Below are 16233 nucleotides of genomic sequence, written 5' to 3'. Positions count from 1 at the left end.
AAAGCCTGATCCAGTTCACATAGTTCTATAAAGCTTGATCCAGTTCACATGGCTCTATAAAGCCTGAGCCTGGTCACATGGCTTTGGAAAGGTCTGATCCAGTTCACATTGGCCCTTTAAATACTGATCCAGTTCACATTGGCCCTTTAAATACTGATCCAGTTCACAAAGCTTTGGAAACAAATCTGATCCAGTTCAGCAAGATAGTCTAGGAACCAACAACATTTGTTTTTTAAAAGAGCTTTATCGTCATGGATACATCACAGGACTGTTCAGTTTATTTTCTGCCACAGGAAAACATGTGACCATTGCACAAATTGTAGAAAACTGGCTTGAAGACAAACGTCACCTACAGGCCATAGAATAAATGTGGTGTAATGTGTGCATTGACAGATTTTACCTTCCAGTACACATGATCAGCAAGCTCTATTAACTGCATCCTTGAAGTTCTTGGGAAAAATCCAAGTCTCAGTCTAGCAGTAAAGAGAAATAATAGAGAGAGCAGCTGAGGAAGACTGACTCAAGAGTTAAAGGGAGAACGGAATAGCAAATGACAGACCAGTCAGGAAGTGAGAGGAGAAGAGGAGATAGGCAAGGCAAAAAAAAAAAAAAGAGTAGAGGAAGCAGGTCCAGGGGGAGGAGGGCGATTTGGCTGAGGAGTTTCAGCATTGGTGCACTATTCATTAAACGGGCCAAATCATGCATAACTATGCACCCAACTTTGGCTTTGAATTGATTTTTTAAGGTAACTGGACTTGCCTGAGGCATGCAGTCCATTTAGAGAACAGAGAGAAATTGAGAGAAATAAAGAAGGGGGGCAGGGGGGGGGGGGGGGGGGGGGGGTTGGTAGGACCTCCAAATACTAAATAAATTGTTATTGCCTGAAAGTTTCATTTTTTGGGGGGTCATTTGGTGGGTTCTTATATCCATCACCATTTTTCATTTCTTACAATGAGTGGTCTCACTCACCATTCAGAGTTCAAACAGATTTCAATCTCTCACACAGATTTTAAGGAAATAAAGGGATTTGAGTTCTCTCTCTCTCATCAGGTGACACTGATCACAGAAGATATACATTTTTATGTGCGATACCTGAAATTGCCAAGTAATAAAATAAAAGTGCTTTACCCATACAGGCACACTCAATACTCACAGAACATGACAAGTATAGAACAGATATATACTATAGTTTTGAGCAAACATTCTTTACAACAGATGTTATTTGAAAAAAAATTGTATTTTCAGGATGTATCTGAAAAAAGGTGCGTTTAAATACACTAGAGCTATTTTTTCCTGCAGGGTGCAGCTAAATTTTACTGTGCCGTAAAATAAGTGTTGAATTTTGTCTTGGGCTGCATGTTTATTAATATTTTGATTAATGTTCATCAATTAACTTGATGCTTATTCCTGCAGGGTTTGCTTTGTCTTCTTCACATCTTGTTTGTTTTGCCTAATGCTTAATAAAAGCATTACACAACCATAATTTTTTTTTATTTTTGTCCATTAAACAGAGTTTACAGCAAACATCTGCTTGTGCTTAAGGGTGGGGGGTGTATGTGTGTGTGTGTGTGTGTGTGTGTGTGTGTGTGTGTGTGTGTTGTGGGAATTTCTTGATGATGGCCCCTGCCATGCATAGGCTCCCCACTCAACATGTGGTGTTTTGGGGTTTTTTTCCCCAAGTGGGTGGGAGCCTGTGTGGGACGGGGGCTGGACGGACCTGTGAAAAAAAGGAGGAGGAGGTAGCAGGGGGATCGGGGGGGGGTTCTTGTTTTTCAAGCCACTGAGGTTAATTCCTTATTCTTCCTTATCGATTTTTCTTCATCCCCGGAAACCAAACAAGCTGTTGGAAACACAGACACTAAAGATAGTGTAAAGAGGGCAATAACAAACAGTGCACAACAATGACAAACCCACTTCCCACAAGCCAGAGAGAATATTCACAGATCTAATAGCACTCTTTGATCTTCCCAACAATTTGTGTCTTTCTTGCACTTATTGTATTTATGATGCCTTTTTTGTTTTCTTTTGTTTTTTCCATCTTTTGCAAAAAGATCAAAATCAATGACCTCTTGATGAATTGTCTTTTTTGCTCTTGCTTCTTTTCTTTTTTTGATGTTTTTCTCTTAGTTTTTTTCTTACCACAGTAATATTTTTTGAATTTTCTCTTTTCTCTTTTCCCCCCCTCCTTTTTGTCTTAACCCTAGGTCCACTCACAAAAAAACACGATGAATCTACAATGAACCGGCCACGAGACGAAGGTATTTTTGTTGCATGTTTTTCCTTTTTTCTTGTATTTTTTAAGTCTTTTTTGGGGGTGGGGGGGTCAGGTGAATACAAGACAGCCTTCCTTATTCGTCATGTGTAGGTGTTTGCTAAGCACATGTTATACACAGACACACACACACACACCCACACACACCCACACACACACATATATATATATATATATATATATGTGTGTGTGTGTGTGTGCGTGTGTGTGTGTAAAATATAATATAATATATATGTGTGTCTGTGTGAAACCTGAAAGCACTCTAGATGACTTTGTTGAGTAGTCAGTGGTCCACACCGCTAGTCCTGGTGTTGCGAACGTGTAGTTTTCTAAGATTACAAAATGAGTCTGAGCTGGTGAGAAAATCCGCCTGTATCACTATTAACAGAATAGGAGAGAAAGGCTTTGAAGCATAATACTCGAACAGAGTTGTTAAAGCCATGATTTTACAGCTAAGCAACTGTTTCTGGTGTATAGAAGCGTTGGATACAGCTCAGAGAGATTATAATGGCTGAAATATCAGGCCGACTCTAATGAGGACAAATCAGCCGGCCTCTGTTCTGCACTCACAGTGTCAGTGGAGGAGCCTCTGGAGTGGGTTTAGCTGTGCTCACAGTAAATACCACTCTGCAAGTATCAGAAAATCACTCATAGAGTGGCTAGATGAAAAACATCAATAGTGTATCAGCCTCCAAATGTGCACTCAGACACACCCATATAAACGCACATACACACACACACACACACACACACACACACACACACACACACACACTCATGCCCAGCCTTTAGCACCTGCTTATTGTCTTGCAAATCTTTTTATTCTTTTTGCCCTCTGTCGTTGATAAGGATTATGATGAATTGTAATACTGTTGCTGAGAAGGCATTGCTGTTGAAATTCCTCGCCCTGTTCTTGTGTTTACAAAGAGACTCTTTTTCTCTCTTTGCCCTTTTCCATCTTGCTTTTTTTTTCTTTTTGGAACAATTTGTCTTCTTCTTACCTCAAGACATCAACACTGTTTGTGGCTAATGTTTTTTTTTTTTTTCTTTAAATATGTGAATAGCTAGTCTTTGGGAAGACAGGTCAGTGGATATTAAAATGACACATTTTTAAAAGAAATCCCCAAATTAATAGCAGCCTCACATACCCTTCATGCCAAATCTGTATGAAGAGAGGAAGAAATTTCTGGAATTAAAAGATGATAGGTCTGTCTGTCAAGATCTGGTACTGAAAAGCATTCAATTTGAGTGACATTGGTAAGCCAGTACACTGAGATGTGTGCATGTTTGCATCAGTCTGTGGGAGAATGAACCACAGAGATAGTCTGTCCATCTGAGCCCAGCTATTTATCCAGAGAAAAACTAACTGTTTGTACAAGCCAATGTCAGTCCCACAAATACCCTCACCCCCCTCTCTCTCGTTCACTCATAGACTTTTTCTTTCTCTACCGCCTCCTCTCTTTCTCTCATTTGGTCTCGTATTATGGGGTGTGTGCTGGCTTATGGGGCTGTCGGTGTTAAACCTGTCACCCTGTCTTGCACATCATCACTCCATCTTGCACATCTATATTTCACCCACCACACAGATGCTACAGCAGTGTCAGCTCATCTCACTGCCATTTTCTTTTCTCCCAGGGTGGCTGAGGGATTTCTAAGCACAGCTCAAACAGTAGGACTGGGTAGAAGATATTGGCTATGTCCCCTCTTCTGTTTTCATTTTAGCTAAGAATATTCTATTAGTAATCTTATCTCAACACAGCAGAAGAAAAATAGAAATGTGTGATTAGGACTGTCAGTTGGTAGATGAAACAGCACACCATTTAGTATGTAGTTTGGAGGGGTAATTACATTCTATTCAGTATGTAGAACAGAATGGGTGGATATACTAAATGACAATACCTAAAACATTTACTGTTCTTCATGGAAATATCAAATCAGCTAAATATTTTGCAAGACATAAAGAGATGGCAGCCATGTGTAATATACGAGATCACCAGTGGTTATAATTGAACTGTTACCAGAAGTAATGCGAAATATACAGCATAAATCCAGCTGAAAAAAAAACTATTTTGTTTACATTTTTCCAACCCTTTAATTAGCCCTGCCCCTAGTTAAACAGAGGGAATGTGGTTGTTTGGAAGGAAGTGGAAAGCTCATCAATGTTTTAATTACAAATGCAGTTTGCCTTTCAGCCAACAGGAGGCTCCAAAATAACAAAATGTTTCTTTAACTATCGCTTTGGCTGTTTGCAGTAATTGCTGCTAAATGAAAGTGTTGATCTAATTTGCAATATTGCTTTCACCCATTCAAGCCTATCTAGATCATAGCCTGAATATCCAGCGTGATCACTCATTCAGAAGTGTCCTTGTATAGTTTTTAGCAAAAGCAACATACATATACTGGTAATGAATGTTGATTCTGCGATATAAACAAACTTGAATACACACAGTTTCATTCACTAATGAGCAATATTGTAGAGAAAATGATTCACTTAATAATTAAAATGATTTTTAGATGTACCCATCAGATTCACATACAGTAAGCCTACTGTACACATTCTCTCATCCATCCCCACAGGATACAGCAGGTACGCGTGTATGTAGTCCACTATTATACTATTTACTGTAGTATAATCTACAATTTACTGTAGTATAGTACATGTTGTTCTGTTGTAGAATAGGCCATTGTGACTACCCTGATAGGTGGGGTCAGGAATGAAGATATACTAGGGAGGGGTTTAGAGTAGAGTAGAGCTGCTTGGTTTATTATTTTTAATGGCACTTTTCAGCACTACTCTCGATTCAATTTGATGGCACACTCAAAACACAAGAAAAGCCTATGCAGATTCCTACTGCATGACTCATTCCAAATTCAAGTTCAAGTACAAGTTCAAAGTCTTGCTTAGCTCCACAGGCCACAGAGAGGGGCAACTCTTTGGCATTTGGCAGCCTACTGACAAAAGAAAGACACATAAATCGACTGTCATTAATCACATACAGGTGTACACCATCACTCATTACCTGTTTTTTTTCTCTGAGACCCCTCCTTCCTTTCTGCTCATGTATAGGACAGTGTGCTCTGCCCCTTCCACCAGCTGGGACAACATGGCCCCCAACCTCCCCTGCACCAGTCTGCAAAATAAAGGGAAAGGGAAAGTCAGGAGAATGCAATAGCAGGTTCCCACAAATAACAATCTTGAGCTGGTAATATGCCTGTTGACATGGTTCGATCCAAAGAATGGCCTCAGGTGCAATTTTAGTGAGATCAGCCCTATGATAATAGCCAAAAAGTGCCTCCCCTTATTTTTTGGTTCTTGGGTCTCAGACCTTTGCAATTGTTGCCATCATATCACGTGGAAGCAAAGTGGAAGTGGTAGCCAAGTGGAAGCAAAGATACCATACATCCTGTCCAACCACACCATTCTTCATGTTTCCTGTGAGTCCCACTGTACCTTGTTTGCTGTGAAGTACCACTGTGATGCACCTGTTTCTGTGGGACACATCGATTACCCCCATGTCAAGCATGTCTCTGTGTTCTTGCCAAACCACCTGTTTATTCTTTTGGGTAATTGATAGGGATGGCTGCACAAAACCATATCTGGGGGAGACTCGGTATGGTGTTATATGAGGATGCTGTGATCAGGTGAAAACACATTTGAAAATTCCATTTCCAACTGGGCAGTCTCTCATTGGGATAGCAAGACTTGGTCTTCACAGGGTACCAGGTGGATTGAGCTGAATTTTTAGACACACCTCCAGTCCCAAGTTATCTCTCTGAGGAACCACCATAACCAGAACAACAGGAAACACCTCCCTCCAGGGTTTAAGGATGTTGAGGTGGTACATTTACAGTGCATCACCTCTATCTGTTTGCCTTACCTTGTACTTCATAGTCAACATTCCTAATTCAATATGTGAGCACAAAAGGCCCATGCCATTTGGTGAATAATTTAAAGCTTGACACAAGCAGTAAATAGGGAACCTGATCTCCCAGTGTTCTGGGAGGTGATTGGTCCCTTTATACTACTGGAATTGACAGACAGAATTGATTGAATGTACTGAATGTAGTCCTAAACATTTAAATCCCTGATTATTCATATAGATTCCATAGTTTCTTAACATGAATGTGGTACCTTGGTCAGTCAAAATCTTTTTCAGGATTCCGACTCAGGAGATTACTCAGAGGAGTGCCACTACATACAGCATGCTGAGGTGTTGGGAATGGCACTGCTTCCTGGTATCACATTTCAGAGTGATACATAGAGTGATTGCACACTGGTTCTGGCTCCAGCACCATCAGGGTGATGTCTTCTCCAGCATCATGCTCCTCTGCCAGTAACCAACTTCAACATGGGTCGCAGAGTTAATGTGTGTAGACAGATTGCACTGCGAGTCCGAGACCAGGAACCACTGATGATACTACACAGAGGTCCGGTTGATGGTGTGTAAGATGGATTTTTAGAAGCTTTCATACTTAAGCTGAGTCTGCTCCATCAGCGGCTGTGACACAAGTTGGGAACCCCTGACTGCAGAAGCAGCAGCCAGACTGTTTATTGGCCATCTCCAAGCAGCAACCATTTGCTTGAAGAGCTTAGGCTTCTGATTCATCCTGTGGAGACATCTTTGTGAGAATGAAGTGGAGCACAGGTATAGTGCCTGCAGCTGGAGTGCCAGAGGGTTGCAGCAAGCTCTGGTGCACCTATCAGTCATTAACCTGCCATTTCCCCGATATTTTAAAGCTTGATTATGGGCTTGGTGGAAGGAGCATCACCTCAGTGAAGGGCAAGGTCTCTATGGCAGCAATCTTCAGTCCCGGGTTTTGCCATCAGTGTGACAACCCTGGTAAGTGGGGTGCGGAATGAGGATGCAAGAAGCAGGGGTTTAGAGAGTGGAGCTTTTTATTGCATGTTTCACAATGCTTTTCATCACTACTTCTTTTCAATTTAATGGCATATGCAGTACAAAAGAAAAACACACACACAGCATTATATTGTCATCTGTGGTATCAAAGGGCTGGATTCAAAGATAAGTTCAAAAGATACAGCAATATTTATGGCGAAAGTTGTGTTATGCCGGTACTTAAGTTGATTTTCCCGGCAGCCTGTAAAAATTATTACATTAAATACATATAGTTTAAACACAAACACTTGTCACTATGGCCCAATCCAAAGCAGTGGTGTCTGTTCAATATTTGATGCATGACTTGGCGTGCACGTGAGGAACATGTATGAATATGTATAATCACATACATATCTGCACACTTTAAGTACATCTGGAGGACTAAAAGCGACATTCCCTAGATGGCACGTCAGAGCCAAAAAATCCCTGTCCCTCAGAAAAATACAAGTCAGACTATAAAATGTTTAGTTATTCATGCACGTCATCGTTAAACACAGACTGGCAAGCTCTGTATCCCTTTAAAACTTTCAATCATCATTGAAATAAAAGAAAGTAAAAATAAATAAATAAATAAATAAATAAATAAATAGAACTCTGACCTTACATTCAAAAGTATTTACTAATCTAGAAGACCCTGAATGCTGGTTTGCAAAACAGACTCTTCAATAGGTTGGAAGGTTACATGAGTATTTTTTTTTTTGTAATTCAAATACTAACCACAATAGGAAAACCAGTTAATGGTTTTAATGGTTAACTCAATAATGATATAAAACTGTACATACACCGATCAGCCATAACATTAAAACCCCTGACAGGTGACGTGAATAACATTGATTATCTCATTACAATTGCACCTGTCAAGGGATGGGATATATTAGGCACTAAGAGAACAATCAGTTCTTGAAGTTGATGTGCAAAAAATGGCAAAAAATAATAATGGCCAAGCTTAAGGATCTGGCCAACTTTGACAAGGGCCAAATTGTGGTGGAAGTAATGGAAGATGGCAGCCTGGTCTGATGAATCATGTTTTCTTTTACATTATGTGGACGGCCGGGTGTATGTGTGTCACTTACATGGGGAAGAGATGGCACCTGGATGCACTATGGGAAGAAGGCAAGCCGGTGGAGGCAGTGTGATACTCTGGACAATGTTCTGCCGGGAAACTTTGGGTCCTGGTATTCATGTGGATGTTACTTCCACACATACCACCTACCTAAACATTGCTGTAGACAAAGTACACCCCTTCATGGTAACAGTATTCCCTAATGGCTGTAGCCACTTCCAACAGGATGACGTGCCTGGATAATTTATAAGGAATGCTTTGAGGAACATAAAGAATACAAGGTTTTGATTTAGCCTGCAAATTCCTGCAAATTGAGCATGTAAGATGTGCTGGACAAACAAGTCCAATTAATGGAGGCCCCACCTCACCAGGTAGCACAGTGCCCAGATACCACAGCACACCTTCAGAGGTCTTGTGGAGTCTATGGTTTGACGGGTCAGAGCTGTTTTGGCAGCACAAGGGGGACCTACACAATATTAGGCAGGTAGTTTTAAACTTATGGCTGATCAGTGTACAATGAATATAAAAAGTCTACACACCACTGTTGTAATGGCAGCTTTTTGTTATTTAAAAAAATAAACCAAGATACAGTAAATCATGTCAGGACTTTATTCTACCATCAATGTAAAATTACAGCATATAAAAAAAATGAAAAACAATCAGAAGCATTTTAGGGGGAAATAGGAAAAATAAAAAACTTACAATAACCTAGTTGCATAAGCATGCACACCCTTAAACTAATTTCTGTTGAAGCACCTTTTGCTTTTATTACACCACTCAGTCTTTTTCTGAGTCTATCAGCATGGCACATCTTGACTTGGCACTGTTTTCCCACTCTTTCTTGCAAAAAAAACTTTCTAGATCCATCAAATTGTAAGGGCATCTCCTATGCAGAAAACACTAAGAATCAGCTGACCTTTATTTGTGGTTAATCAGAATAATCCCATTGATGATAGCTGTATGATAATTACTTTTGAACATGAGATTTAATATGATTGGTTCATTCTGAACACAGACACATCCCCAATTATGAAAGAGTGTGAACACTTATGTAACCAGGTTACTGTAACATTCATCTTTTTCTATTTTTCCATAAAATGTTTCTGATTAATTGCTGAATTTCTACACAAGTGCAGGGTGTCAGGATAGCAAGTGCACTCTTTATTTACAAGTACCATGTTTGACTGTGTCTCCCTGTAATATTTCAAAACAGTAGAAAACAAAATCCATCTTCATAGTTAGAGCAATATTTCTAATAATAATCTGTAAAATAAATGAATAAAACACAAGTGGAGTTTGCGAGTTTCTCTTGCGACCCCATTTGTAAATCAGTTTCTCTTGCGACCCCATTTGTAAATCAGTTTCTCATTTTGGGAACCCTTGGTTTACAGTTTTAAAGAAAACTGTGATTACATTGGTTCTGGACTGCTCATTGAGCGAGCCGATATCTGCTAGGAAATGTAACTTACATCCAAGCAACTGATGCACATATCTGCTTTTGGAAAACCCAACCCAGCACAACTGCCTGAGCAAGGCAAAAACAGACAGCGGCCTCAGTTATATGTGCAATTTCTGGATTAACTCACACTACATGCACTTAAATATGATTATGGACCAATATCACCAATATGCAGCAATATCCACCATATGTACTATATGCACCAAGATCGACTAAGACATTCGTTTGTTTTTAAACTATAGAATAGTCCATGTTATTAATGTAGTATGATATGTAATATATTATTTTATGTAATATAATTCTACTAATGGCAATCCCATGAACAACGGTCTTTTGCTCAAGCACTTGCACTACTCCCATTAAGAAGTGTGTGTCAGGATATGTGTCTCACGTGCATGTTGTATTTAATGAGGATGCTCTACCATTATAGAGAGTTCAGTCATGTCCCATTTCCTTCTCCTACCTTGACCCAATGTGAGGGCTGAGGTGTGCTGACTGTAAATAACTACAAATAACCACAAATAACAATACAGAGAAAGGATACATAAATACAATTTGTAATGGTAATCCATCTGCGTTTCTGTTCCTATAAGTGTAATATTAAAGTTACAGTATAAACATGACTGTAAAGTACAGATATCTTCCTTACCTGTTTGGCAAGGAGGATATCTATTGGTTGTGTTAGTGAGAGAGCATATGAAATAATGGCATATTCCCGGCAAGTTCAGGTTGCCTCTCAATTTGCCCTCTTTTTTCAGCTTCACATATTACTCTCCTGGTTCGGCATGTATATTTTAAATGTACCTCAAATTTACTGGCACTTCCTGTCGACGATACATATTTAGTGATACTTTATGTTTAACGGAAACGAGCAAGCTAGCAGGTCTTACTAGGTTTATATTGTGCATACTTAAACAGCCTGTAGCCGTTTGGCTCATGACGACAATTCTAGCAAGTTAACCTTAAAGCAACCAGTTTAATACTGAACTCTTGGTATGTGGAGCGAGGTACGTAGCACTTATGTGGATGCACTAAAGAAACCTTAAGACACTGGTCTATGTTGTTTGTATGTGTTTGAAAGTTATACTGTTAATTACCAGGAAAACCTAAATGATATTATCTGTTGCATCTATAAAATTATTGTACTGTGAGTTATTCCATTTAATGAACAATTTTTCTTACAGAAACCTGAGTGACTGTAGGAGATACCTGAGTGACTACAGGAGATAACTGCTCATGTCTTCCAACACAAAAATTGATACACACATACAGTAGGGAAAAGAAGTATTGAACGCATCAGAATTTTTTTTTCAGTAAATATATTTCCAATGAGGTTATTCACATGACATTTTTACCAGACTTTGGTATTAACTCAAGAAATCCACACATATAAAGAAACCCAAACATTAAAGTCCATAAATTAAGTTATGTGTAATAAAGAGGAATGACACGGGAAAAAGTATTGAACACGGTAACTGACATGTATTTAATACTTGGAGAAGTGGAGAAGCCTTTGTTTGTAATGACAGTTTCAAAACGCTTCCTGTATGAAGAAATTAATCGGCCGCAGTATTCAGGTGTGATTTTGGTCCATTCTTCTAAACATATTGTCTTTAAATCTTGTTCAGTTGGATTCAAGTCAGGTGATTGACTGGGCCATTCTAAGTCCTTGATTTTTTTTCCCCTGAAACCAATTGAGAGTTTCCTTTGCTGTATGCTTTGGATCGTTGTCCTGCTGGAAGTCCATCCACGTCTCATCTTCATCATCCTGGTGGATGGCAGCAGATTCTTCTCAGGAATCTCCCGTTAAAGGGCTCCATTCATCGTTCCTTCAATTATATGAAGTCTGCCAGTACCATGGGATGAAAAACAGTTGGTGTAGTATTTTAAGGGTGATGTGCAGTGCTATTTCTTCTCCAAACATGGTGTGTAATATGACAGCCCAAAAGTTCAATTTTGCTGTCGTCTGACCAGACTGCACTCTCCCAGTATTTCATAGGCTTGTCCAAATGAGTTGTAGCAAACTTTAAACGAGCTTCGATATGTCTTTTCTTTAGTGATGGAGTCTTGCGGGGTGAGCGTGAGCAGTTGAATGTACTGCCTATTGTTTTCTTTGTGTCGATGGTACCTGCTGCCTCCAAGTGTTTCTGGAGCCCTTTCTGAGTGGTCCTTGGCTCTTGGGCTACACTTCTGACTATTCTTCTGACTCCCTGGTCAGAAATCTTGTGATGTGATATTGCTTCCACTTGCGGATAATGGGCCATTACCATTAACTGGTTTTCCTGTTGTGGGTTGTATTGGAATTTTAAAAAATACTCATGTAACCTTCAAACCTATTGAAGAGTCTGTTTTGCAAACCAGCATTCCAGGTCTTCTAGATTAGTAAATACTTTTTGCGAAGGTCTTGGGAGAGTGCTTTGTTTTTACCCATCATGAGATGTTTCTTGTGTGACACCTTGCTAACGAAAAGCCTTTTTATAGACCATTAATTTACTAACCCAGCTGATATTAATTTGCACTGATAGGGGGTATAATTACTTATGGATTTCAGCTGGTTCCTTGCCTTACCTTGCCTTGGAGAACTGCTTTTTGTTAGTTTGTTCAATACTTTTTCCTGTGTCATTCCACTTTATTACACATAACTTTATTTATGGGCTTTAGTGTTGTGAATTCTTTATATTTCTGGATTTCTTGTGTTAATACTGATGTCTGGTGAAAATGTCATGTGAATAACCTCAATGGAAATATATTTAAAAAATTTAATAAACTGTTGACGTGTTCAATACTTATTTCCCCCAGTGTGTATATACATATATAAAATTGGCATCATTATAAAAAATAACAGCAATAACTCACAGTACTTTTGTTACTTTTGACATCACTCATGGGTCAGTGAAAACAGAACATGAGGTTCAGTAGCTATACTACTAAAGAAACCTGGGACTGGATGACAGGACCATTAGGGAGGGAAATAGGAATCGAAAAGGAATAATGTGAGCAAAGAATGGGTTAAGCTGTTGAAAGAATATCAGGTAGTCTATGGTGTGTGTGTATGTGTCTGTGTCTGTGTGTGAGTGCAGGGTAATCAGCAGGCCTGTCACCTCCTGACTGCATCTGCACCAGCTACAAGACTGTCAGCATCTTCTCTGCTGCCCACATCGTCCTCAAGCACACACACACACACACACACACACACACACACACACACACACACACACACACACACACTCAGTTAAAAGCTGACAGACCCTATCTCAAATGAAGAAAACAAGGAATCAGAGAGAGAGCAAAAGAGAAAGTATCGAGAGAGAGAGAGAGAAAGAGAGAGAGAGAGAGAGAGAGAGAGAGAGAGAGAGAGAGAGAGAGAGAGAGAGAGAGAGAGAGAGAGAGAGAGAAAGAGCAATATATGAGGATCAGACATAGGGGGAGGAGATGGATATATACAGTGAGAGATAATTGCTGAGCAAGCATTAATCAAACCTTAATGAGTCTGGAATTTAATGGACTGCATTAAATTCATTAGAGCACTTTTTAATCTTACCAGAAACTGAGCTTGGGTTTAAAAATGAACCTTGAAATGATATTAAAATTGTATACATTGTTAATTGAAAGCAGTACACACAAACATATAGATATAGAATGTATGAAAATGTGTGTCTAATCAATTCTAAGAAACTTCTTAGATAGTCTTTATTCATTTCATTTCCATTGGTCTGTTTTCATCTACATTTGATTTGAGAGCGTTGCTTCTCCTTGCTAATATTAATTGAAATAGTTGAGATTTTTCAAAAAGAATAAGAAATGTGATGTTAAGAAAACGTGAAACATAAACTCAAATCCAGTTCCTACTGGAGATGGAGAATCATTCGGGCCAAATGAAAGTTTTAAATACTGTCAGACTGTCTGCCTCTTAATTTCCTTCTGTGAATTTGAATCATATCCAGAAAGAAGAATGAAAAAAGCTACAGTCAGTTTTGAATTTCTTTAACTGGATGCTAAAGCCAGACACAGATATAAGACACGTGCCCATGCCAATGAATTTTAGTGTTCATGTTTTATGTCACCAAATACTACCAGTTCTGGAAGTTTAAACAGAATGATTCACATTGCAAGATAAAAATGTTTCACTTTAGCTTTGTGTTCATATGGTGCCACTAATATTAGCACCCTTGGTTAATATGAGCAAAGAAGGCTATGATTAAGGCTGTGAACTATTTGAAATTTTGTTAAAAATTTTCACAAAAATACTCTGTTCTAATGGATATCAAACAATTACAAACTCAACACAGGTTTGACAAAAAAAAATTGTTAAATATAGCTGTGCAACAATTAGTGGTACCCCTATGAATTCATATGAGAGAGAAGTATATTCCCATTGATATTTGAAAACAATTTTAATACACCTGGGTGACTAGGAACTGGAAATTGTCAACCATGACTTCTTGTTTCACAGGGGTATAAATATGAGGCATTTCCACCATCAGGGCAATAATTAAGAAGTTCCAGTCAACTGGAAATATAATGAATAAACTTGGAATTGGATGTGTGTCTACTTTGTCTCATTGCACTGGGAAGAGGAAGGTTTGAGTGGCCAAAAAATCTCCAAGGATCACAGCTGGAGAATTGCAGAAGTTAGTTGCATCTTGGTGTCAGAAAATCTCCAAAACTACCAAAGTCACCTACATCACCACAAGTAGTTTGGAAGGGTTTCAAGAATAAAGCCTCTACTCTCATCTAAAAACACACTCAAGCCTCTTCAGTTTGTCAGACACTACTGGAACTTCAAATGGGACCGGGTTCTGTGGTCAGATGAAACCAAAATAAAGCTTTTTGACAATAAACACCAGAGGTGGTTTTGGCACACACAGAGATTTAGCCATTTTGTTAGGATACATGGCATCATGGACTCTAGCTAATATCAACAGATATTAAATGAAAACCTGACTACCTCTGCCAGAAAGCTTAAAACTGCTGTGGTTGGATCTTCCAGCAGGACAATGATCCAAAACATACATCAACTTCAACTCAAAAATTTTTTACTGATCACAAAATCAAGGTCCTACCATGGCCATCCCAGACCCCTGACTGGAAACCCATAGAAAACCTGTAGGGTGAACTGAAGAGGAGATTCCACCAGTGTGGACCTCGAAATTTGAAGGATCTGGAAAGATTCTCTATGGAGGAATGGGCTCAGATCCCTTGTTGTGTATTCACTAACCTCATCAGGCATTACAGGAGAAGAATCGGAGCTGTTATCTTGGCAAAGGGAGGTAGCACAAAGTATTGACCAAAAGGGTGCCAGGAATTGTTGAACACCTATATATATATATATATATATATATATATATATATATATATATATATATATATATATATATATATATATATCCCCTGTGCCCTGAATTCCCTGGGATATGCTTCAGGCTCCCCATGACCCTGTGTAGGATAAGCGGTATGGAAAATGGATGGATGGATGTTAGCAGTTGTAGCTTCATCTACAGTTTAAAAAATCTTAAGAGAAGTTGGGCTGCATACCCTCTGTACCCCTTCTTCCGATGCCCTTGTTACAAACTAAAACTATTTATGCCTATTTCACACATAACTAAAAACTTAATCAAAGCATGCCATTCTCTGCATGAGGAACACGCACTTAGCTAGAAAGCTAGTAATTAAAACTCTCTAAAAATCTTTAGGCAGACTAATAGTGTTGGGTCCAAGTCCACCTTTGTCAAGTTTGAGAAAAAAATTAACTCAGGTTAAAGTACAATGATTTAATTATACTCAAAAAAGTACTATTACATTGAACCATGTCCTCAAGTTGTCATGGACTGGAGGACGAGGTGGATGCAAGTGCAGATAATTTATTGTATAAAGTAAATTTTAATTAGATAAATAAATACAAATAATGCAAAGACAGGTAGAACTGTCAGAAACGGAGACTTACTGTAGCTAGATTCTCTAGTCGGATATAGCATGAGAATACTCACCCTCAAAGTTGATGATGTAACAGTAAATATATAATTCGAAGCCCTTCTCTGCCTCATAATACGATTAACATCATTCACGGTAATCTGCGGAAGCTCTTGTAAACAGTGTGTGTAATATGTCATACTCTCCTGTGCCATCTTCACACAGTTATCACCAATAGCGAAAATGGCACGGCACCAGATGTAACTGAATTGGCTGAGACAAAACCGGAAGCAATCGTACATAGGCTGCATCCAAAATCACATACTACCCTACTAGAATAGGTGAAAATCAGTACGCCAGAGGGGTAGTATGTCCAAATTCCCAGTAGGTGAGAAATATCCGGATGACATACTGCTTGCGCCGAGATTTTGCAGTGTGCAACATTGACATATAAATAGATGTCGCATTGGCCGCTTTGGCCTATTGCTGCGATAGATCAACGCGTCTGCCATAGCCATCCGGGCAAGACTGTCCTACAAGCAAATACAAGTAAATGGGGGAGCTGCAGTTTTTCTGGATAAACAACATTTACATTTCTCAACCAATTTCAGTGGTTTATGACTTTCATGGA

At 39.1% G+C, this 16233-nt stretch overlaps 1 protein-coding gene across 1 annotated transcript in view; it reads left to right on the top strand.

Annotated features, from left to right (window-relative positions):
* Nucleotides 1-16233, top strand: part of nlgn2a (neuroligin 2a) — a 113921-nt gene that overhangs the window by 22009 nt on the left and 75679 nt on the right. The window contains exon 2 of the mRNA XM_017472222.3: nucleotides 2205-2258. Within this exon, the coding sequence (XP_017327711.1) occupies nucleotides 2205-2258 (54 nt within the window). The remainder of the gene's footprint in view (nucleotides 1-2204; nucleotides 2259-16233) is intronic.

The sequence above is a fragment of the Ictalurus punctatus genome, chromosome 7, assembly GCF_001660625.3.
Source record: "Ictalurus punctatus breed USDA103 chromosome 7, Coco_2.0, whole genome shotgun sequence".
Lineage (NCBI taxonomy): Eukaryota > Metazoa > Chordata > Actinopteri > Siluriformes > Ictaluridae > Ictalurus > Ictalurus punctatus.
Note: the sequence above shows the minus strand (reverse complement) of the source record. Positions and strands in the feature narration are given on the sequence as shown.